This window comes from Castor canadensis, chromosome 4 (assembly GCF_047511655.1).
Source record: "Castor canadensis chromosome 4, mCasCan1.hap1v2, whole genome shotgun sequence".
NCBI classification, from domain to species: domain Eukaryota; kingdom Metazoa; phylum Chordata; class Mammalia; order Rodentia; family Castoridae; genus Castor; species Castor canadensis.
The window spans coordinates 20,265,308-20,290,977 of record NC_133389.1 but is presented as its reverse complement, the minus strand read 5'-3'; the positions used below and the strand labels follow the sequence as shown (position 1 = coordinate 20,290,977).

The window sequence follows — 25,670 nt, the reverse complement described above, 5'->3', positions numbered from 1 at the left end:
GCTGGCTTGAGGTCATGAGGAGACACAAGGAGGTTCCATTTTGTTCCCAGGTGCTCCCATTTCAGAGAAACAGACTGTTGGGGATTTCTGAGCTATTCTTTTTCCCTATGCAGTCTTTAACTAGGGGGGTGCATCTTGTGATGACCCCTCCCACCACCAAAGGCTGTTGAACCTTCCCCATCTACAAGCTGTGGCTAGCTTCCTACACTGCCTTAGCATACCAAAGGCTCTGGCATTGTGGAGGGACCTTGACAGAAGCCTAAGCAAATGGAGTGTCATTTTACAAGGCGGGTCTTCCTGGTCCCCTCATTTGTTTGTCAGTAAAAGTTAGTGATGGGTTCTGTGCCAAGCACTGATATGAAATAGTGAGCAAAACAGGTAATTTCTACTTTTCTTGTGGGGCTAAATAAGTATACATTCCAATTTTTGGTAAGAACTCTGAGGAAAACTGTAGAGTAGATGAATGAGTATGAAACAAGGGGAACTGAGAGGTTAATTGAGGAAGTGATATTTAACTTGAATCTGTGTGTAATGAATAAAGTTAATGAGGCATCAAGCAAGAAGTGCGTGTTCAAAGACCCTGAGGTAAGAAAGATGTTAGGGCATTTAAGAAACTTTGCAGCCCAAATGGATGGAAAGCAGGTCTGAGACAAGACTAGAGAGATGGGCCAGAGGTGGGTGACAGAGGTCCTTGCAAGTCAAGATGAGGAATTTTGATTCTATCCTCAATTCAGAGGAAAACCCAGTAAGAATTCCAAGCCCTACCTTTTTAAAAAGATGACCTTGTTACTGTGTGGGGAATGATTAGACAAAAGTGGAAATGGGGAGGCCAGTTAGAAGCTATTCCAAGTGTTCCAGGCCAAAGAGAGTATTAGCCTAGACTTGTAAGGAGACAGTCAAGGCAGAGAAAATAGACCAACTTAAGATACATGCTAAGGGCAAAACTGAGTGGATTCATGATGTGTTTTGTACAGTAATTAAGAGAATGGGGCTCTGGGGAAGATTCCTAGATTTTTGGCATGAGAACTGATCAGACGAGAAACATGGGAAGAGCAACAGAGTTGTGGAATGAGGAGTAGTAGGAAATTAATACTTCTGTTTTTGATGTTGGCCTTGAGATGCCTAACATACAGTCAAGTGCACATGTCCTATATGTAGCTGTATTCATGACTGGAGCACAGAGGACATGTCTGGGCTGGATAGCAACATGTAGCCATCATTGGCATGTTGATGTACTTAGAGCCATGGCATCAGATGCATAGTGAGAAGAGAGGACAGGGACAATACCTGGGCTAACACTTTTTTAGCATTTAAAGATGGGTGAGAGAGCTACACCCAATGAAAATGGGAGAGTGGATGGTTTGAGGATATGAAGACACTCAGAAGACTGTGTAGTCATAGATCTCAAAAGAGAAACATCTTGTAGAAGAAATGCTGAGGAAAGATCACATAAGATAAAAGTGAAGAACACTTTTGGCAACAGAGGCGATTGGGTGACTTACAAAAGCAGTCCCAGAGCAGTGATGGGGGTGGACGCCAGACAGCAGGGAATGAATATGAAGGTAGACTGGACCATTCTTTGAAAAAACTTGGCTGGAAAAATGAAAGGAAGCAGAGTGTCTTTTCTTTTTAAGATGTGTCTTTTAAATATGTCATAAGATGTGCTAGAGAAGCCCTCTGGCTTACCTGGGGGAAGCCTCAGCAAGCAGTAGGCAAGGTTAAAAGCAGACATGGAAGATGTTGCTGTAGATTTCCCCAGAACAAAACATCCCTACAAGGTGACTGTGTACTGATGTATGTTAACACTGTATCTGGGCCATTTTCGTATCAATTTCATGTCAACCCAAATAATTAATCCAGGTGGTATTAAAGTCTATGCTAATAATGAAGCTATTGAGGAAGAATCTTGAGATTGTAAAGGTGAAGAGCAGAACTCTTAGTCTGTGTCAGAGCCCATAGCTGACCTTAATACAGATCTTTTGTCCTGGGTTTTAAAGACATACTTATTTGCTTGGATTTCCAAAGCACTCAGCTTCTGAGTATTTGTAAAAGAAATTGCTCAACAATTCTGTCCTTATAGGAATAAGAGGCATATCTTATTTGCCAAAGATGGAACATTATTCACTTCCTGACAGATGCATTCTTTTCATATTAGCAATGAAGGTGTCACTGTGCTAGTGTGCATAATTTTAAAGGCTTTTTCTGCACTTTGTGTGTGTGTGCATGGAAGAGAGATGGAGGTTCTGTTTCCATTTCTGAATTTCCACTAAAGAAATTCAAAGGGCCTCGTGAACTTGAGCTATCCTCCTGTGGTTTTGGCAACTCACTAAAAGAAGAGCTTTGTTATGATTTTTCACCTTTTCCATAAAGCAAATAGAGAGCTGTTTACAGCAGCCTTTGTCTGGCTTTGGCATTGATTTTAAATCACCTGGATTGATCATGTGGTTACAGGACTTTTAAAAATCCCACCAAACACCAAAGCCTCCAAACGTAATTAGAATTGAGGGGGTTTTAATCCACTAACGTGATGTTCGTAGGAATATGTCCTAAATTATCCTTAACTTCTGCTCACATTAAGAAGAAAAAAGCAGCATCCTAATGTGTAGTGTCTGGGGTTGTGGAGATGCTGTCTGCACACACATAAATGTTCTTAGTTTTCAAAATGAGGAAGCATCTAAAATCCATGTCTGTCTTCGGGTGTTTCACTGCCTGGGCAATTTCCTTGGCCAATGAGAGGACAGCATTTAGATCCACCAACTGTCCTGTCACACACTCCTCAGTAGCAGGACAGCAGTAGGACTCAGGCGGGCTGAGCTCAACCAGATTTGACAAAGAGGTGGAAGGTCTAAAATTAAGTAGGTCAACATAAATTCTCTAATAATGGGTAGGTGTGAAAGGGCAACAGTGGCCCCAGAGGAAGACTGCCTTTAAAGAGTGCCCACGCAACTGCTTTTCATTTCAGATGCCCCATCTTAGAACCATTGTATTTGATAATGAAACAGCTCCTGCCTTTCACTAATTACTTTTTCTGTAATTTCAATAAAAGTGCTGCTTTAATGAAGTAAACATCTATAAAGCTTCAAACTACTTTTAGAGGCCTACTTTCCTTTTTGAAAGGCAGCTATTTTTCTGTGGCTTGCTTTAGTGCCTCAATTTTGTTGTCATGGTGAGCAGATAATATAATATAACTTTTCAAAAACGGAAACCTGCTTTTAACTATATTGCACCAAGCTAGCAGTCATGAATGAAGAGTGCAGAGTGGACAACATGCATGCAGTTCTCTCCTAGCTGAGTCTAAACTTCCTTTACACATCAGATTTCATTATTAAACACATGCACAGAGTAAACTCCCTGTCAGCCTCCAATCGGGAATCCAAATAAGCATCAACAAAGGAGTTGTGTTTTAATTCCTCTTCTTCCTAGGTGAAAAACATGTCCCCAGAGTGATTATAATTTTGGAGCATTCTTATGGTAGCACCTTACTAAATAATATCGAGCTGTTTCCCTCAACACCTGCAAATAATTTTTGGTGAATGAAAGGAAAAAGAAACATGATAGTCTCTTATCACATGTTACAAATAGAGAACATGCTTTTAAATGCAATTAAAATGCTGCAAAAGATCAGTGCTTTGTTTCCTAAATGTACTCACACACCATTTTATACAATCGCAGTTTTTCTTTTTGAATATTCTTTTGATAACAGTAGAACCTATTGTAGTCCTTCCTGTAACATTATGCTGGAGGAATATTTATAGTTATTTCAAGCTTGAGCTTGGGCTTTTGATGATTTAAAGCTGTTATTTAATCAGTTTGAAAAAAAAAAAAACTTTAATTTTGAAAAATAAGAAATAAACCTGAAAATGTTTTCCACTTTTCTTCTTCCACCACATTTTCTTCATGTTTTGAGAAAAACAGCTTTACATAGTAACTTAGAAATAACACCCAGTGAATAACAGAATGATGTATGTGATGAATCACCTTTTTCTTGAGAAATAATAAATCAACATATTCTTACCCATTAATTCTTACTGAAAATGTGAAATATTAGCATTATATATTTAACAAGGTGTCAGATACAAAAACTGTCACAAAATGTTGCTTTCAGAGCCAGTGGAATACATTAAAATATTATATTTCTTTTTTAGAAACAAAGTAATTCCAAGATAATTTAGAATTTCTAAAATTTAGTGTGGTTTTACTTCTTATTTGCCCTTCTGATTATAGGCATGGTATGATGTATTTGAGCATTGTCCACACTGGACCCCAAAGTTAAGACAGTTTATCTCCAAACAGATTCTTTACTCACAAAATAGTGACTAAGCTTTAGTGTTGCCATTATAAAATGAAGTGTTTCTTAAGATTCTATTTGCCCTTTTTCTATTAAAGCAGTCTGTCCTGGTCCCGATTTCTGTCGCACCTTTCTTCACCTTACTGTGGTGTCATTTTTAGGCAGCCTTTATACTGAATGCTTGGACTTTTTTGGAAGCCTAGTTGAGGGACGAGTTTGTGATTACGTTCAAAGGTTAGTAGATTGTTAGTTGCCCAGCAAGTAGGCTTTATTTTCATTTGGGGGTTTTCCTGAAGTCACCATGGTGTATTGTGGGAAGGAGAGCAGGGCCCTGTCCTTCCCCTGGCTGTATTGATTTGCCCTTCAGCTGTGTGCAGGGCGGAGAGAACCTCGGGCCTTGTTGTTGATTATCTACAGTGTCTCTGGGAGCATTATTGACCCATTGCCGCTGACTGCCTGTGGCTCTCGATTTTTCACACCGTCTCCATGACACTCATAATAAAACATACTATCTTATTGCTACTCAGCTCTGGGAGCCCACCGATCCAGCCTTCAAACACCACAGTGTTTCTGGAGAGCATTTATTATATGTGGGGTAAAGTATTGTTGCAGTTTTAGGATCTGTCTTGTGTAGTTTAATAAGCTACCTCTATAGCAAGATTGCACACACAGTTACATTTCTGTTGATTTTAAAGAGCCAGGGCTACTTTGCATATGTTGTCAATATGAAGATTTGTGTGATTAGTATAAAATTAATTTTAAAATACGAGGGTCATTAGGCTAGAATAACCTGCATTAATATTAAGCCTGATACATTGTTGCAACATTCATTTTTTAAAACTAAATTTTAAAATAAGTTACAAGGACTATACTATGATTTGTACTGTGTTATATGTTTCTAACAGTGAGTAAAAGGTTTTCCTGGGCGTTTTTGATTTTCATTTACACATACTGAGTTTGCCATTGTCAAAATGTCCTCCTATCAAGTTACAAACACCAAATAAAATCTCTTCCTTGCCTTGAAAGATTTTTTTCTATTTAAGCCATAATTAGTAAAAATGTTTTTTTTTAACATGTGTCTTTCTGTTTTATATTGGAGGTTTCTTATTTTTATTAATATCAGATTATTCTAATTGTTATTACTTCCCAGGTATTGCTCAATCCCAAATTAGCATTAATAATTCCTTTGTGTCCTACATATTGATTGGTTGTGTGATGTTTCAGAAGGCACTCAGACATGGGGGAGAAACAGGATTTATTCTGTTAGTAAAGATTAAAATGGAGATGTTCCTTAAAGATACCTTAAATACTTCACTGCACTGTAAGTACTAGAATTGTATATAACTTAAAGAGCAGTTACTCTATTCTTAGAGCAGCTTATTTATAGAAAAAAATAAGTCAAAGCAAGAGTTTTAAGTTAGGTTAATATTACTAGTTACCTTTTACTGAAGTTAACTTAGAATGTTTTCATTAGTCAGAACAAAAGTTTCTTTAACGAACCTATTTCAACAAGTTCAGTCTCTGAGAATAATAGAGCTAATCTCTGTTTATTAAAATGCATTCAGCTTCATGACTTCCCTGAACCAGGGTCTGATTCAAACGTTTGCTGTAACACTCGTAATGATATGTTCAAATGGTTAGGAGCTCACCACTTGAAAATGTTTAAAATCTGACAGCTGATATCAGTCAAAGGATAACTTTGGGAAAGGATCTTGCTTTTAAGCTGTTGTGTTATCAAACTCCCAGGAACTTTTTTAGCATTTTAAAATAATAACTTGTATTGGTTGTGGGCTTAATTTTTGTTCTCCTGTTTTACTGAATTTTAAAAGATGGATTTTTTGTTAGAAGGATATATAATTTCATAAATACGTGTTTTTAATAATATCAAGCTGTCTTAAAATAGGAGTCTTTGAGGGCTGGGGTGGTATGATAGCCTTTGCAGGCCACTCTATGACAGATCTGCAAAGAATCATCCCCAGGTGCTGAAGTTGTCTCTAACTTGAGTCTAGTTGTTTCTCAGTTAACTTGCTTTTGCTTTATGTTCATGTGATATAAATAAACCTATGGACAGAAAAATCACAGGAAAAAGGCATTCCACTTCTCATTCCCCCAAATTGGTGTCCTTCCTTTCAGTTAAAAAATGAAGTTCCTTATTTTTCCTGCCACACCCCCTCAGTTTTAGAACCATGTGATGTGAATAGATGACACCCAATCCCTACCTCAGGCAGAGGACTTTTTCAATTCTAGGTGTACAGGATTGGGCAGCATTTCTGTCTCCTCCAGGAAAAGTGGTTTAACCATTGTTATGCACACCTGGTTCTTTCACAGCTGACCTTTCATTACCTGCACTTAACACCCTAGTAAGGGAAGGTCTGAATTCTGTCACATTTACTATAACCATGTTCACAATTGTTTAGAGCTATCCGACTTAATGGTTTTTGATAGCATAAGTCTTGTGTTCCACTTAAACCTAAGTATTTCCGTGTATCTTGGACATTCAGAACCACTTTAAAGTGTACAGAAGGCTTCCTCTGACCGAGTCGTAGTTATCAGGTATTGCAAAGGTTAAGCCTTATCATCTGCACCAAAAAAAAAAAAAAACGTGAGGTTTCATCAAAAACTTCCATCCTCACAACCTTTCGACCACAATTTGATGATTATTATTGATTATTTCACAGCCTTTCACTCATGCTCTGCCACTGCGGCCAGCCCTGATATACAGATAGGGCTGTAGTCCGGCTGAAATAAGACTCCATCTTGATAATGGACTGAGATGAGATACTGTTATTTGATAAAGATAATTGATGTTTCACAGTGAATTGAAAAGCAGCTTCAAGTGCACCATATCTGGCACTATATTCTATCCATAAATATGGCAATTGTTTATAAAAATAGAACAAAAGAACTAAAAGATATTCATGCATGGCTTCTAGAACATATGGGTGCTATGACTTTTTTCTTTTCATGTTTGATTATTTTAAGGTCTATTCAGAAAAAAATAGAAAAAGGATATATCATGTTATTTTTGAACTTTGGTTTCCGATTTCTTTGCTAAAGTCTTACATGGCCTGGGTATTATTGATCTCCTTCCTGGCAGACCTAAACCCTAAATTTTGTATTTGGGTCGTGATGGATCACTGTCACACACAAGCTGAGTATCAGGCCAAAGTGAAATTCCATGTTATTGTTAATTTCTTGAATATTTCATTCAATCGTGAAAAACACGATTTCAATTATTGATCATAAACATGTCTCCTGGAAAATGCAATTCAAATCATCTGTGATGCAGATGGGTTTCTCCTCATTTATTATTCACAGATCTTTCTGAAAATGGGATGTACAGCAGACTGTTATTGTGCTTCCTGTGGCCACCAGGTGTAAGTTGATTAAGGTATCATTCATCTTAGGTACTGTGCATCCGATTTCTTTTAGTCTTATCACCTTCGTAACCCCTAATTAAGCAATAAGGCTTGACAGGGAGTATGGTTATCATGAGATAATGACACCCCAAGTGTGTTGTGAGGCACAAGGTTCAGCTGAGTGCTTCGAAACCTCTAGGGGTGTGATTATCTCGTGATAAACATGCCACGTCAGGCTCATTGATATCTTGGCGGTATGTACACGCCACTTGAGATGAGGTGAAATTGGCATTTCCTTGCTCACCTTCTCACCCAATCCAGATCGCTGATTTTATAAAAATTATGGCTCATATCTCACTTATAAACCAAAGCTTGCATCCAGGTGCTTTTATTTCATTGTTTAAATGGTATCAGTTGAACTTGCAAGTACATCTTTGAAAAAGAAATACTCACTTAAAAAAAAAAAAAGGATTAAGCTTTCTCAGCAACCAGGCCTCAGAGAAGGCGAATATATTTTTTGCTGTCCTAGCTCTCCAGCAGTTGGTAGAACCCATTCCAGTGAATGGTGAAAAATTGGGCGTTCTTACCAACTCAGAAGAAAGTGTGTGTGCTTCCATGCAGATGAACTCAGTGAACAACTAAAGTCCTAGAGAAACTGCCATTGGATTTTTGTGGTAGGAAATCCTTAATTACTTATCACTTGCAACTATCACAGTTAAAAATAGTATGTGTGTGGTGCGGGGAGAGGGGTGTACTAGTTACTTAATTTCTTTTGATTCAGATTTTTGTCAATATTTCAGGGAAAAATAATTTATATTTCTTATTTTGACTATTAACTTACTATTTAAAAGGGAAATTGAATTATAATACAGGAATTTTGACCTGACCATTACTGGGGAAAAAGAGACTACCTTTGATGATACACTTCTCAGGAGTGTGTGCATATATATTGTTGTTAAAAAAAAAAGGAATAATGAAAATACCATGGTTATCTTTTAAGTGTTTTCAGTATGAAGTTAACTTCTTAAAGCAGCACTACTTGCTAGAACTTTGGTGATATAAAAGTGTTCTGTGTCTTTGCTATCAGATATGGTGGCCTCAAGCCACATGTAGCTAGTGAGCCTGAGGATCTGAATTTTTAATATCTTTAATTTTAATGAATTTACATTTAAGTAGCTACATATGGCTAGTGGCTAACAGTGAATAGCATAGTTCTAAAGAAAAAAAAATCCTTGAAAGTTAACTTTTCTCAAACTCATCTTGCAAAATTACTCACAATACTATGAGTTTGTAGCTTAAAATATCTTCTAAGCAATTAGAATATTTTATAGCTTTATCTTTTAATGTTCAAATAAAATCTGGAAAAGATTAGTTTTATAAAGATTTAAAATTCTTTTCAGTAGAACTTCTATTATGTCTTCAATTTTACTCAACTTTTCAAAAGTTCCTATTACATAGTTAGGCATTTAATGTATGTTGAAACCATAGTATAGGTTATGAAATTGAAATAATAACTTCCCTGGCAAAATGAAACACATTTTTTTTCTTTTTCTACTGCTAGAGATTGAACTCAGGATCTCCTGAGCCATGCCAGGCTTTCTGCTTTTAGTTTGTTTTTCAGATAGGTTCTCTAAATTTGCTAGGGCTGGCCTCAGACCAAAATCCTCCTACTTCCACCTTGCAGGTAGCTGGGATTACAGGTGTCCACCACCACACTCAGCTGAAACACTTTTTTTTAGGGAAAATTATTATCAAACCAAAAATGGGGGTTTTGAAGGACTATTTATCATTTTCTATTTATTTTCTCTCTTTTACTAGCATATATTAATTGTACAGAGGGGTTCATTGTGATATTTCCATGCATGTACATGATGCAGTTTGATTAAATTTGCCCCCTCTTACTCTTTCTTGAACCTCTCCTGGTGCCTATTTTTTAAATGATTTTTAATTCTTGGTCACCCATGTAGTTTGATTTATCTCATAGAAAGAAAGTATTATTTCCTTAATAAAGTTATAGTGCCCACACTTACCTTTATTCTTGTAGGCATAGTTCCCTACTCTGAAAAGGTCTAGAATATTATTTAACCTAAGCTCTGTTGCTGTACACATGGCCTTCATTGCTTCCATGGCCTAGTTTGTTCATTCTTAAAACAGCCTTTGATTTTAAGCTAAAATACTTACCACAGCCTGGTCCATAGTAAGTGCTTTCTAACTGAGCAAATAAGCCCATGTAAACATTTCTGAAAGTGACATCTGATTCATGCTAATCTGTGACTGTCTTAATTTGCATTAAATTCATTTTTAATAACATTAGGCCATCTAAGCAGAAGATTCTGAACAAAATTTCCAGTAGATAAAAGCATAGTATTGATGTGCAGTCTGTGAGATCAAAGGGCAGGCAAGCCGAGCCCCGGGGACCCCCTTTAACGCAGGATCTGCACAGCACGTGGTGGGTAGATGTGGACCTGCAGCAAAGCTCTGACGGAGGCCAGGAGGTGAGAAGCCAAGGTCATCTGGAGGGAGAGGGCTCTGTTGTCCTCCTGTCAGTAGCAGTGAGAGACCCCGTGCTGAGCTGTAGAGCAGAATCCCGTCCGGAAAACCAACACACTTCAGCACCTTTGCATTTAAACTTAAACATGTAACTTTTCCCACAGCAGTAGAAAGTTAGTATAAAATCAGATATCCCAGAGGTGAAATCTATCATTTCTAAGATTTCCTTCAAAACAGTTTGAGGGAAGAAAGAAGATAAGTCTGGATGATGTGAAGTTAGCCATGACTTGATAATTATCGAAGTTGGCTGAAGGGCGGCTTTACAGTATTCTTCTTTCTCCTTTTGTACATTTTGAAATTTTCTTTAATGATTTAAAATATGTAAACACTAGATCAGTGTAAATATTGGTATTTTTACTAATAATACTTACGAGGTAAAATTTGCTATATCAGAGTTTTCCAACTTAACCTCCTACCTACTTACTGCTCCAGCTTCATCCTTCACCTGCATCTCTGTGTTCAGTCCATGCCGACTGATTCTTTTCAGCTACTCATTCTCAGGTTTTCTCTCTGACCCCAGGACCTTTGCACATGCAATTTCCTCAGCCAGGATCTCTCTTTTTCCCACCTCTCATTTTTTACTTAAATTAACTACTATTCTCACTTGTTCCTAAACCCACCAATCACATAGCACTTCACTAGTACTACATGCTATTTTGTTGGGTCCCAAATAGATCCCCATTTTGTTCCATGTCCATTCAGATCTGTTGTCCTGAGTAGAGTCCATACCTTTCTCAGCTTTGAACAGAACATCTGAAGATTGCCCCACTTCTCACTTGCTACCCTAGCCTTCCTTCTACATATTGTAAACAGTAGGGAGAAACTAGCCAGATGACTTTGGATTGATCTCAAAGAGGTGAAGGACCGGGTTAAACTGGACAGGAATGCACCTGCCCCACTGGGGTTTGGGAGAGAAGAACATCACATGCACCAAACAAAACAGGCCTCTGGACCATACTGGCAGGGTGGGCCGTCTGCATATGTGGATAGAAACCTCAGTTGTAATGTAAGGAAGAAAAACCTGTCTTTGCTGAACTCTCTGACTTATACCCTTACTTGAAATGGCTCACTGACAACAGCTGAGGGCATTATTTACAGTGTAAATGCCAAGACTCTCTTTCAGATGGCACCCAGAGATCTCTGTGAGGAGTGAAAGATTAGTGGAGGGATAGGATCCACACATCTCAGTTAAGTTTCATGTTGAGTTTACATGTACTTTAATCAAATGCTCACATTACTAATGTCATTCAAAAACATTATTTTTCATAGAAATGTATTATGCCCAATTGTTAACATTTTCCATTTGTTCTAATTAATCATATTAATCAATTAAAATTGGAAGCATGAGGCCTGCTCAGTGTAACATAACCTCAAGCGCATGCTGTTTAATTTTATAAAGCACTCATAATGAAAAAGAATAATTCAGCTAATCAAATAACAACTTCCTCTTTCCTTACCTATCTTGAGTAAGACAGTTGGTCTTCTGTACTCACTCTTCCAGCCTCAGAATCTGTCACCAGCTAGGCATGTCAGTAGTACACTGCCATCTGTGCAGATGCGTTAGCACTGGGAAGGTGTGGGGGCCTGCCTTCTTTGTGGAGCTGGCAGTGGTGCACAACACTCTGCATTCTGTGAGTTAAAGACTGCCTGTGGACAGAAACTGTAGTATGTCCTAACAAACTAAGGCATCTCAAAAACGATAGAGTCAGTGTCCAAGCAAATATGGGACTGCATAGCCATTACACACAGGCTATTCCCAAAGAGGTGAGTTTGTATGCTCACTTTAAAATTAGCAACAAAGCTGAAAGTGTGGAAAGTGTATAGGAGGGTGAATATGGTAGAAATACTATGTACCTACGTATGAAAATGGAAAAATGAGACTTGAAACTATTCCAGGAATGGGGGCAAGGGGGAAAAAGAGAATGATGGAGGGGGTGAATTCAACTATGATGTATTGTAAGAACTTTGGTAAATGTACCACCAACGCAACAATAAAAAAAGAAAAATAAATAAAAGTAGAAAACAATTCATTTCTGACAATATTGCTTATGCTCCTGGTTTACTCTGAAAAAGTCTTGGATCTTAATGAGAAGTATTAATTAGAAGTTTAAGGTTAGGGCCTCACTGAACATAGGATGGCAATAGAAGTATTCTAAGTAATAGGTAATAATTACTTGGGAAAACAATGTCATTGATGCAAACCAGTCAAATAAAGGTGAGGTGGAGTAGTATTCCTTGCTTATTTTCTCATCCAGTCCTGTCCCATGACTAATCAAGGCCAATCAGCCAATTCCCAAATATTCCTCTGAACTACAAGTGCAGAGGTAGGATGGTGGTCAGTGTAGTTGTTTACCCTTTGGGGCCTGAGTGAGAGAAGTCATTAAACCATAGCCTGCATTCTGATCACTAGATCCACATGACCTTCCCACTCATTCAAACTGCCAGCTAACTCACTATGCCAGTGGCTAATACTTGCTGAAACTCTAGGTCTCCCAAACCAAAGCTACAACAGCAATATTGCACATAGTTGGTTTTACATTAAATCTGTTTTATGTATGTGATAAATGCATCAGGTGAAATAGAGTAATGGGCGAGGGACACCGTGAAGAAACTAATAAATTCACCTCCTAAGAAGGAAAGTGGAAAAGCCTCCTGATTTAGCTCGGAAATATTATTTCCAGATTATTTAAATATACATCCAGGAGCTTAAGCAAGTATATATGACAGCAAGAATTTGCAATTCACAAATGAAAACAGTTTTTCTTCAGTTTCTACCTAATACTTAGCTTTTAGGGGAAAAAAAAAACAATTTGGCATGTAGATGCCAAAGTTGACATAATAATCAATTTAATTTTTCTCTTTTATTTCTTTTGGAATGAAGCCATTTGCTATCATGAGATGGGCTGCCTGGAAAAATACTAAAGTTGCTGACGGCTCTGTGAAGCCACATCATCAAGGACTGTGATTTTAAATTTTTATTATGGTAAAAAGTGTGACGTCATGTCTCGGGTAAAGGCTCTTAAAAAATTGAATTTGTATCAAAAGAATTGCAGAAATGTATCTCATTTACCTCAGTCTCCCTGGCAGGGCCTTTGCAGCTTTTAACTCTGTGAATGCTCTTTTCAAGTGTGTTAGCGAAGCAGTTTTGGGCAGACTGTCAGAGGAACTCCTGTCTAGGGAAGAGGGTGGGATGTGGGGGTTGTGTTTTCCTGTTCACCCTAATTTATAGGAAACCCTTTCATAGGAAGGCATTTTCCTGTAAAGTCATCCGTCATCTCACGGGATAATCTGCAGATTACTGGATACATATTTGGCAGGAATCAGGCAGATAAATTGGTGTCAGTCAAGTGTGTGGCAAGTGCTTGGGGAGACAGTCTTCGTTGCTAGTGTGTTGTGTATTTTTATGTTGTTGATTAAAATGGAAAAAATATTACTGCTCATTCATTACTGTTTAAAGGAATATTTTCACTGAACTCTGCATGTGGAAGTAAATGGAAATCCTTGGACACCTGTGAGGTTTGCTCTGCATGTAGAATTTCTGGGTTCCTTCCTTCTCAATACTCTGTTTATTTTTGACCATTTGATATGACTGCTCATCTTAAGAATAGGAATTTTTTTACTTAAATCCTGGAAATGTTCTTTTCTGTGCTTTTATTCCTAAAGTTGTCCCTGAATAATTTTGTGGTAAACTCTTATGACTTCTGGGCATAAGGCAAGGGCATAATTTAACAGATCCGCGCTTTATATGGGAAGTAGCAAGGATTTCAGCATCCTGTGTTGGTAGACCGCTTATGAGCTATACTCCATAGGTGGCCATTATAGGGGAAGATGTACAATTGTGTGCACACATTCAGTCTCTCAATCCCCAGGGGAACACAGCCTCTCTTTATTTCAGGAGCCATGAAGTTCCAGTCTTCAGTTCTAGGTAAGAGGGAGCTCCAAACTCACCATATGTGGAGCAGTGCTAAGTTTCTAGGAGGTAGCTCGCAACTTATTAATACATTGCACAGGTATTCCAGGAACAGTGGTGCCTTTCTCAGGTGAATTCAGTCCTCAAGAGTATAAAAATTTAAATTGCTAAGACAATGTAATTTTTCGGTGCTCATCAAATATTTGTCATTTTAGAATAACTTAAACTAGAATGTGAGAGACAAAAACAATTTCTTTTGAAATTCACACCTCTGTGTTTCCTGAGCCTGATGTAAGCTAAGGGTGGTAAGTTCTGAAGGCAGTGACTAGTGTAGTCAGCATCTGCCTCTAGGTCTAAGATGAATGAAGATGCAGGAGACCTGAAGAAAGCTGCTCTTGGAAAAATATGACCAGGTTCCTCAGAAACACACTTTCCTGAGTTCAGAAGACTTCCTCGTCAAGATCATTGTTCTCCCTCTTACACTGTTGGTGGGAATGTAGACTAGTACAACCACTCTGGAAAAAAATTTGGAGGCTACTTAAAAAGCTGGACATCGATCTACCATTTGATCCAGCAATACCACTCTTGGGGATATACCCAAAAGACTGTGACACAGGTTACTTCCAGAGGCACCTGCACACCCATGTTTATTGCAGCGCTATTCACAATAGCCAAGTTATGGAAACTGCCAAGATGCCCCAGCACTGACAAATGGATTAAGAAAATGTGGTATCTATACACAATGGAATTTTATGCAGCCATGAAGAAGAACGAAATGTTATCATTCGCTGGTAAATGGATGGAATTGGAGAACATCATTCTGAGTGAGGTTAGCCTGGCTCAAAAGACCAAAAATCGTATGTTCTCCCTCATATGTGGACATTAGATCAAGGGCAAACACAACAAGGGGATTGGACTATGATCACATGATAAAAGCGAGAGCACACAAGGGAGGGGTGAGGATAGGTAAGACACCTAAAAAACTAGCTAGCATTTGTTGCCCTTAATGCAGAGAAACTAAAGCAGATACCTTAAAGCAACTGAGGCCAATAGGAAAAGGGGAACAGGTACTAGAGAAAAGGTTAGATCAAAAAGAATTAACCTAGAAGGTAACACCCACGCACAGGAAATCAATGTGAGTCAATGCCCTGTATAGCTATCCTTATCTCAACCAGCAAAAATCCTTGTTCCTTCCTATTATTGCTTATACTCTCTCTACAACAAAATTAGAAATAAGGGCAAAATAGTTTCTGCTGGGTATTGAGGGGGGGGAGATGGAGGGGGTGGAGTGGGTGGTAAGGGAGGGGGTGGGGGCAGGGGGGAGAAATGAACCAAGCCTTGTATGCACATATGAATAATAAAAGAAAAATGAAAAAAAAAAAGATCATTGTTCTCTAGGTTCCAGGCAAAACCAAGTTTAGGCCACACATTGTGGCTCACACTTGTAATATCAGCTACTTGAGTGGCAAAAATCAGGAATATCATGGTTCAAGGCCAACCTGAGCAAAAAAAAAGTTAGCAAAACCCTATTTCAACAAACAAACCAGGCACGGTGCCTGTCAGTACTACAAAAAAAAAAAAAAAAGAAGAAGAATTAGAATTTAAGGGGTATAAAATTTGCCTTTGTACATAGTGTGAATGATTACAGAACATGCAGCCCCTATTAAGGACAAAAATCTAGCACATAGCCAGAACTGCACCCTATGGAGTTTGACGTACTATGGGCTAAAAGTTACATTCCAAGCGTAACTCACACTGTCTACAGTGAGCACAACTAGAATTAGGTAAAGTCACAATTTTTTTCCAAGTCATGTCCATAACGACCTATTTTTGAAGCATGCCTAGTTCTTCCTGAATTCATAAGTACCTCCTTTCATCCTTTTCTTCCAAGCCTTACCCTTAACTCCTAAAACAGTCTTTCATACCAGAAAGTACTGCAATGTTCTTTTCACCTGAGGGTTCGTGAATATCACTGGGACCTGCTTGGATGCTCCTGGTATCTGCCCTTCCCACAAGCCTCTCTCTCGTCCTTTCTGAATCCATGGGTTGAACAGCAGCCTCCTGAGCTTGGTATAATGTTTACGTGTCTTGAGTTCCTTTCCCAAGGCACTGTCACGGAGGTAGAACTTGGTCCAGTGTGCCAGACACACAGACACTCAGCTCCGCAGAGCAGGCTGTTGGAATTAATGCTGATTTGATGGGTAGGCCACTCACTGCTTTTAAGGCTTACTGACTTCAAATAAAAGAAAAGAACAATATTTTGAGAGGATAGCCACAGGGATTGGAGCAACCAGATGTTGCTGACTGTGAAGCTGACTGTGATTCCTTCCCACCTCATTCATTCATCCGTGTATAAAATAATGCCCATAATACAAATTGATTGCCAATCAGTTTCTGTTCATAAGGAGCCAATCACCAAGTGTCTACATGAGGGCTGGTGAGGCCTAGCCACTGCCTTTGTTTGTATATTGAACCTTACTAAAAGAAAGGTGTAAGTTTCTTAATCTTTTGAACATATAGTTATAGAGAATTATTCAGATTTTCAGTCTTTCAAAGAGACCATTTTATAACTGACTGATTACTGAAAATTTGAAAAATTAAATTCAGAAAGTTAAAATACTATTATAACTAGATTTACCATAAAGATTAAACTCCTTTATTTGGAAAGATAAAATTTGTAGTACTTTTGACAATCAGATGCAACCAAGAAATTGTAAACTAATACACAAATAAAATCATGCTTCGTGGTAGAGTAGGACATCAGGTAGTATTTATTATTGACAGTGTGATAAAAAAAATTGTTTGCCCTTCAACTTTGAGGCTCTTGGTGCAATAGGGAGGAGAACCCACCCCCATGGAGTCAGAATTGTCCAAAAGTGTAGGGACAGAGCCAGGGAGCCCAGCTCATTCCTTCCTGAGCTTTGCAGCCAGTATACAATGGGGTTTAAAATCAGTCCATCAACATTCTTTATTTGTCTTAGCCTGTCATGGTCATATAATCATCAAAACCTGTTTATAAAAGCTTCTTTAATATTTCAGTAGAGAAGAACATGTAATGTTCCATATTATTTGCCTGCACATATATTAAAAGCAAAGTAACTGGGTATTTTCCATTTTGTAACCAGAGACAGTGTCACATGAGTTTAACATTAGTGAAAGTTATAGAATTTAAATCTTTAATTTTTTAAGCATTTTGTATGAAACTGTGACTTTCATTGACCTAAAGAAAATCAAAGTTAAAAGAAACCTGGGTAAAGAATGAATTGTTCAGAGGAAAGGAAGCAATTACTTTTCAGAAACAACATATATCCTTCTCCATGGTCTCTGACAGAGTGTTTTCAAGTATGATTTGATCAATAACCTCACAGTAGTGGCAGATATAGAAAAAGAATAAATGTTTACCACACTTGTAAACATCTGAGGAAAAGCCAAAGTGTTTGCTGAAAAGACAACATCCATTCTTGAATTTCCCCGGGGGTCAGTTCTGGGGAGCATTCACTATTACACTTGTAAGGTTGAGCATTAATGACTGAAGCCTTAAGTTACACTAATGATGCATTTTTATTATTAATATCCGTGTGCTGTTTCCTGGCAAAGTGCAATAAGGATTTATGCTGAATTGGCCAAAGGGTGTATCATTGTATAGACAGGCTGGTAAGACAGACATTGGTAGCCAAAGGGATGGAGGGAAAAGTTGATTATTTGGAACTTAAAAAAAAAAACAACAAACATAACCAACTCTTTAAAACTCATCTTACCCCTTATATTAAAAAAAAAAATCTGTTACTTAATTTATCTTGGGGTCTTTTTTGGCACTTAGATTGAACTGTAGATTCAGGTTTGTTTTTTTTAGAGGAAAAATGAATAAAGTATGCTGATTATCAGCAAGATGCTGTGACAACGGTAGCTTTGAAATGGGTTTTTTTTGTTTTTGGGGGTTTTTTTTTTTGCTTTGAAATATTTGTAGCAAGAGCTAGAAGAGTTGGAGAAGGAAATCAACCTTCCTCATTTTCAGTTTGTCTTTTTATTTGATCATGTGTCCCTAATTAAATAATAAATACATGTGTGGCTCTGTTTAGACCTTAACCTTCCTCCTGATTCCAGTCTTAGAGAAACCATTCTTCCTGGTAATCTGTAGAGGAAGGATGAAGAGCAGTGGAGAAGTCACCCTTCTTACTGTGTTGCCTTCCAGTAAAGATTTGGGCATCATGGATCTTCTGACATTGGGAGGAAAGTACAAAATTCATTTCCCAAAAGGTGTTCAATATCAAAAAGTTTTCAGGTATAAGCAGAAGAAACTCAGGTATCCTGGGTTTAGGCAAAGACTGAAAATTTTTATAAAAACTCATTATCTAGTGTAAGCCACTAGAAACTAAAGTTTACTAAATTGTATACAAATAAAGACATCTTTCTTGCCCAAGGAATAGTATTTTTTGTGGGTTCCGATGTGATTTAAATAGTCATTTACAACTGAGAAATAAACAAGGGTTATCTGCTCACAAAATAAGAAGATACCTTTTTAAAAAAACTGTAAGTATTGAATATTTGAGAAATTATACACCAGCTCATTCCAAGCTTCTGAAAATATATTATAGTATTAATAGCTGAAGAAAATAAGCTTTTAGTCATAATTTCCTAACTACCAGTATGAATAATGTGTCATACAGAAGGTATAATTTATCTCATGATTTCCAATATCTGGAAATGTCCTTCGCATGAAGAACTCAAAGTTATAAGAACATGCATAGAGTGTGACATTAGAAAATACAGTAGAAGGAAGTTTACAAAGAATGTGGTGAGACAAAATGCTGACAATATCATCTTTAGCTTCATATGAGACTTCATAGCAAATAATAGCAGAATTCTAAATCTTTCCATACCCCACAAAGTCTACCTCATCTCTTTGTTCTGTGTGTATTAGAAGAAACCTGGTAGAGAATTTGGGTTTGTAGAGAGATGTTTTGAGTGTAGAAATATAGAAAAGTATTTCTGAGATAGTCATATTAAAGGTAAATATCTTAGTAATAAATAAAATCAGGAAACAATACATGAATTGGTGATAATGCATTACATATTTTTCATTTGAGAAGAAAGAAATCGCTGAACTCTTTCAAATTACTTATTCTCATAAAATAATGGGAGAGGGAAGTAGAAACTCTTTCCACCCCTCCTCCATGGGGTCAACTTCTGTATTAGTCTGGGTCATCCAAGTCCTTGAAAGATGTCTAGAAAAATGGCTCAGGAAAAGAGGAAGTGTTCAGAAAAATGATATAGACCAAGGGGACAAAAACTTATCAAGAAAGATTTTCTTCATGTTGACAGCCATGAAGAGGTACTGATACATATGGAAGAGAAAACAAGCAAGGAAAGAACCAAGACTAATGAGAATTTAATGTTCTTACCTACTATCTTACACAATAAACCCTATAGCACCAGAGGAATGAAGAAAGGATGGCAAGGAAAACAAAAGTGCAGATAACCACCCAGCTAGGGCAGAAGTAGGGCTGCTAGAAACCTTCCCAAAATGTACTCTGCTCTGACCTTACCTTATCTCTGAACAGATGGGAACTCTCTTTTCTGGACCTGTGAGCTTGTCTCTTTCCCACTAGCAAAATTCCCTCATTTCAGGTGCATCTGGAGAATTCCCTGTGGCAAATTCCTGTCTTCTAGACCTGCAGTAGTACTATAGCTGACTGGAAGCCCACAATTTCCTGTGCCTAGGAGCAGTTTGAACATGAAGAATTGGATACATCACAATTATAGAATCACGTATTAGGAGATGCTAATGTATGGTATAGAAATATTTAAGGAGACTATCTGTAAACTAAAACCCAACAATACAGACTTTTCTGTTATAAAGTTGTTTAAAGGAGGTTTACTAGAATTTGTATTTAATTAACTAGAATTACATGTATATTTTTTTAAAGTTTGGCATAAAATGGAATTATTTCATTGGCCAAGAGAAGGAATAGGCTTAACAAATAGTACTGTTGCTGATTTTTACATCTGATTTAGCTGATATTGTTTCATGTCCTATTTTTCTTACTAAGGAAGGTATCAATTAAGAATGATACCAAATATTAATGTTCTTCATTGAGTATTTTTCCATGCCCCTTTATTGCATAATATTGCTTTAATTATATGTAGCATATTCTTTTGTAAACGTTTATTTTTCTTACTAGCCCTACTGATTTGCCTTTTTAATGGTTTTGTAATCTTCTATTTTAGAAGAGGATTAGCTTATTGAAAATTGGTAAGCTCATACAGCAGCTTCTTCTCTTTTTTTTTCTTTTATTATTCATATGTGCATACAAGGCTTGGTTCATTTCTCCCCCCTGCCCCCACCCCCTCCCTTACTACCCACTCCACCCCCTCCCTCTCCCCCCTACCCCCTCAATACCCAGCAGAAACTATTTTGCCCTTATTTCTAATTTTGTTGAAGAGAGAGTATAAGCAATAATAGGAAGGAACAAGGGGTTTTGCTGGTTGAGATAAGGATAGCTATACAGGGCATTGACTCACATTGATTTCCTGTGCGTGGGTGTTACCTTCTAGGTTAATTCTTTTTGATCTAACCTTTTCTCTAGTTCCTGTTCCCCTTTTCCTATTGGCCTCAGTTGCTTTTAAGTATCATACAGCAGCTTCTTAACAGTATCACTACTCTCAAGCCTGCAGCAACAGGGAAGGCCCTTTTAGAACTATGCATTGATACATGCTTGAAGTATATGAATTTATTATTTTCTTAAAGCCTGATTATTATTCTGGAAAATGCTCAAAAGCTTTCTGGTTTAAAAACTTGATTGTTAGTTCCAGCACTGTGCTGTTTATTAAGTATATGTCATATAAATTTCTGATATAGAGTTTGTAATACGTAAATGTATTTGCAGATTCTGAAAATTTTTAAATACTTTTCTAGTATTTTTTAATCTTTTGAATTGAATATAAATGCTAGTGGATAATAGGATGTAACTTTAGATTTAGAGCTTGTAAATAAAGAAGTTAAAATTTGAATCAATAGCCAGTATTATAAATAGAGCAAAAATACATTGCTTATATTAAAAAGGAAGAATTGTCATTATGCCATACACAAATCTACTACAAGAATGATGTGCCAGAATTCTAGGAAAAGACCACTGCTAGTTGATTTACAGGAAAGGTACCCTGACTGAGAAATGGTAGGTTGTGGCTAAGGTTTCCCCAGGGACAGCGCTAAAGGACTCTCCGTGGAGACCTGATGACAACTCAAAATGCATTTGGGGAACAGCCTTTTAGCCTTTTGTTGTAAGCAGCTAGCCTTTTTTTTACATGTTCATTTCTCATTACTTCTAGGTAGTAGCAACAAAGTTGTCTCACAACTCACTCTTTTCTCATCTATTTTCCTATTCACACATATTTATAACTGCTTTAATGAGGTATAATGTTTGTGTAATAAAGTCACTGGTTGTAAGTGCATGGTTTGATGGTAATAACAAATGTATTCAGTCTTGTCATCACCACAGTCTGGATAAGAATATATCCATCATTCCAGAAAGTATCCTTCTGTCCATGTGCAGTCAGTTCTGTGCCTCTGCAGTCAGTGATCTTTCTGACACAGAGATTTTGCCTTATTTAGAATTCTTTAGGAGTAGAGTCATACAGTATGTAAATATTTTGTGTTTACCTTATTTAACTTAGCATCATGCTTACATGTTCATCCATCAACTTGTATTTCAATCTGTTTGCTTCCTAATAACTATGATTAAACCTCTAGATACAGAATCCAAAATGTGAACCTTGACTAGAAAACTGGGCCCATTTACACCAGAACAGAAATTATTCAACCACATTAAATAAAGAAAGACAACAACAATTACTGGAATAGTCATTACTTCTGGAGTTTATTTCTATACCTTATTACTATTCTTTGGGGTTTCATTCCTTTTGTCTTTCCTGTGGTGTTCTCTAATATCTATATTTTTTAATTAAAAGGAAAGTTGTTTTTGTTTTCAGCATTTTCTGATAATTTCACAGTTTTTGTAATAATGTATTGTGTCTTGAGGTGTCACAGAAAATCTTTATACGAAAAAATCAACCCAACTTAAACCTGTGTCTATACTATAATTTTCTTTATACAAAACAATATATCTATAATATAATTATCTAAGCAAATGTACCTAGTTTTGCATCCTAGAAAAGTATAAACTGTATATTGAGACTAATTAATTATCGCAAAAATGAAGGACAGGAGTTAGTTATTCCCATGTCAGACTTAGCTGAAAAAGCATCCAAGAACATGCTGCTCTACAGTATGTTTCTAAATTGAGAGGTTACCTGCATCCTGTATCACAATCATTTGAATAGGAAGATAGATCAACAAGACTATAAGACATCATAAACAAAAAGTCTTCTATGTTTCTGAGACATTTCTTCCTAGTAATGAAATAGACTTAAGAAAGTAAGGTAATTTGTTATCTGTCACATGTAGTGACATAATATTTAGAATATATAATCATGCCTTTACAAACATGTGTAAAATGTTCTGTAACACTTGAATGGCTACAGCTGTCATCTCATTTTTTCTGGATTAAGTTTGGTCAAGAAAGAAGCTTGCCTCATTTTCTAGTTGTCATTTGCCCAGGAAGTGAAAGCAAATTGTAATGAGGGAGACACAGCAGGAGAGCCCCTAACAAATGAGAGGCATGTATTGACTGGCAGCCAGCATGCCATTTCAGTGATAAATGTATTTTTATACACTGCTGCTCAAGGTCATTCACTGTTGTCCTTGAATGTGCAACCATCAAAAGTCATGCAATTCACATTCTAAACAGCGTAATAATTGCTATAAAGTAGTCTTAACTTTAAGAATTCAGTAGTTGATTGTATAAATTATTTATGCAAGTAAAATATATTTACATTTTGACTATACTTTTTCTTTCCCTTGTTGAAAAATCTAAGAAAATAATAAATTTCTGAGACTTTTGTGAGGTAAACGTGTGTAGATTTATTGTAGTGTTCACAGAAATCCAACTTGAAGGCAAACTTGCCTTCTGTGTTTTGTGGTTCTTCAGTGTTTAAAATTTGAAAATAACTTTTATAACCTAATGATTCTAAAAAACTATTTTCTATCTTAAGACCATTTTAAGACTTCTATATGTCTGATTTGATTTTTTTTTTCTTTTGTGTATGCTGGGGATCAAGATCCCAGGGCCCATGTTTTACCACTGAACTATAACCCAGATGAAGACTGCTAGGTGAAATAAAGGGTATACTAAAAATACAGAAGAGAATGTTTTGTTTCTTGTTTTGGCTTTTTTGCGGGGAGGCCCAAATCCGAAGAAAATATTTTTTGCTAAATGTTAAAGTCTATTTGTCAGTACTTTATTAAATGCTCTATAATTACTCTGAGAGAATGATTATGTTGTTTTACAATTTTTTATTCAAAGGTGGACCATACTTACCTAAATATAAATGTTCAGAACCATGCTATCCCTCTGTTTTGAAAATCTCCATAACTATGGCAAAAATGTTTAAGTACTTATCTAGTATTAAATACATATATTTTTAAAGTAAAATCATATGAAAATACAATGGATTGGGTCACACAATGTCTTCCAGTAGATATTTTATTAGATGTTATCCTTTTTGTGTTTAAGAGTCCTTTTTGTAATAGGGACTTGCAATTAGCACATATTCATTGAAACTCCCAAGACCCTTTCTGGTCTGTCTTTAAGCTTGATTTGCCATCCACTCATATCTCACCATTTCATTCCTGCACCATAAATCCTATCCATTCTGGAAGTTTTTTAGTTCCTAACAAGTTATACTATACTCTGTCCTCTAGGCCTTTGATAGTATCATACTGTCTTCATTGAATGCTCTTTCAGTCTTACTATCCCTCACTTTACCCTACTACACACACACACACACACACACACACACACACACACACACACACACACACACACACACACACACCCCTCCGAATCATTTATTGCTAGAAAATTACTGAGGTTTCCCACCTGACCTTTGTAGTAATCTCATAATTTAATTTCTACCTGAGTGTGTATGTGTAGGAGGAAATAAATGAGTCCCTAAGTTTTAGCTTTGAACTTTGGGTAAATCCAACCTCTTGGGGGTCGTAACAGTTCATCTCATGTTTTCTCTTCATGCCACACAGATTCTCACTAGCCTAATAACAGATGAAGATATCTTCTGTATGTCTAGAGATGCTAGAAATTTTTGGTGTCTATAGTAGATAATTAGGTTCCTGGTATCTGACTTGGACATTAAAATGCTTTTCCCCATTCAAACTGTTAGAAAGAGTGTTTAGGAGATTGAACTAGCTCTATAAATTTGCAAACATTAAGAATTCTGTAGACTTTTGGAAGCTGGCCTCAAAATCTAGCTGCTAACTGTGGTGTTGTTTCTGTGGGTAAATGTGTTCAGAGTTCAACTGAATCCCAAGCAATCTTTAGGACCTCTCACTTGGTGCCTACGTATATAGAAACACTACATAAAAGTACAGAGAAATGCAAAATTGTGCATTCTAGGAAAAACTGATAAACTTTATGTTTGCAAATATAAGCTAGTAGAAAGACTGGAAGGATATATGCCAGTGATTCTTAGTAGTTCTTCTAAGGAGTAGGATTTGATAAGTAAGAGTAGCCATGTAGGGTTTCCAGTTTTATTATAGGCATTTCAAAAAAATTAGTCAGGACTATAGGTAACTTTTAGTTTCTTTCTTTCTTTCTTTTGCTTTTCCTTGTATTTTTTCAAAGAAATCCCTAAATAAAAGTCATGCTTCTGATAAAAATCCTTTTTGCAAATGCAAATTTCATGTATTATGAAACCTTCAGAAATGTATTACATGTTTTGTATCAAAAGTAAATAAAACTAGTATGCATAGTGTTAAAGTATGTCTCTAATAATATCTGAAGCAAGACATGGAATGTTCTTTTTTATACATTTTTATTAGTATATATTCATTATACGGGGGGACTCATAGTGACAATTCTAATTAGTCTTATATTGTACATTATTTACATTGTCCCCATTGTCTCTCTCTCAGCCCCCTCTCCACCCCACTTAAAGCAATTGCAAGTGGTTTTTTAGTTCATCAACCATATACCGTCACCTTAGTCTCCTTCCTTCACTCTCCCCTCTCCCACTAGTATCCACTCACCCCTGCCCTGTGTACACACTGTGTCTATTTTACAGTCCTGGTTTTCATTATTAATATTTGAGTTGACGTTCAAAGGGGTGTCTCAGGGTATGCCCTCTATGAGTGTGCTTTACTTTGGTCTGCTCAATCCCTTCTAATACTCTCCCTTACCCCTTTACCTCCAACCCCCCATTTTTCAAACAGCTTTAAATACACATCCTTATATCCTCTACCTTCACATCTTATGGTGTGCAATATTACTGATGCTCTATCATTCTCTTTTTCTTTTCCTTTCTCCAGGTTCCATAGAGTAGTTCCACTGTTACAGACATGTTCCACAACTCAGTTTGTAAATGATCATGCTTGGTTTTGTGTATGTGTTTGTCTTTTGATCTATCTTCCACGTATGAGAGAAAACATGTG

The 25,670-nt window shown here is 36.9% G+C and overlaps 1 protein-coding gene across 6 annotated transcripts in view; it reads left to right on the top strand.

The window, feature by feature from the left end:
• The window catches only part of Wdr7 (WD repeat domain 7), a 329,483-nt gene that overhangs the window by 283,855 nt on the left and 19,958 nt on the right, over positions 1–25,670 (top strand). Inside the window, exon 27 of one of the 6 annotated variants that reach the window (XM_074069756.1) lies at positions 13,079–14,859. The exons of the other annotated variants lie outside the window; for them this stretch is intronic. Within the exon in view, the coding sequence (XP_073925857.1) occupies positions 13,079–13,162 (84 nt within the window). The 3' untranslated portion in view covers positions 13,163–14,859. Of the gene's footprint in view, positions 1–13,078; positions 14,860–25,670 lie in introns of those variants that run through there. 6 annotated transcript variants of the gene reach the window in all.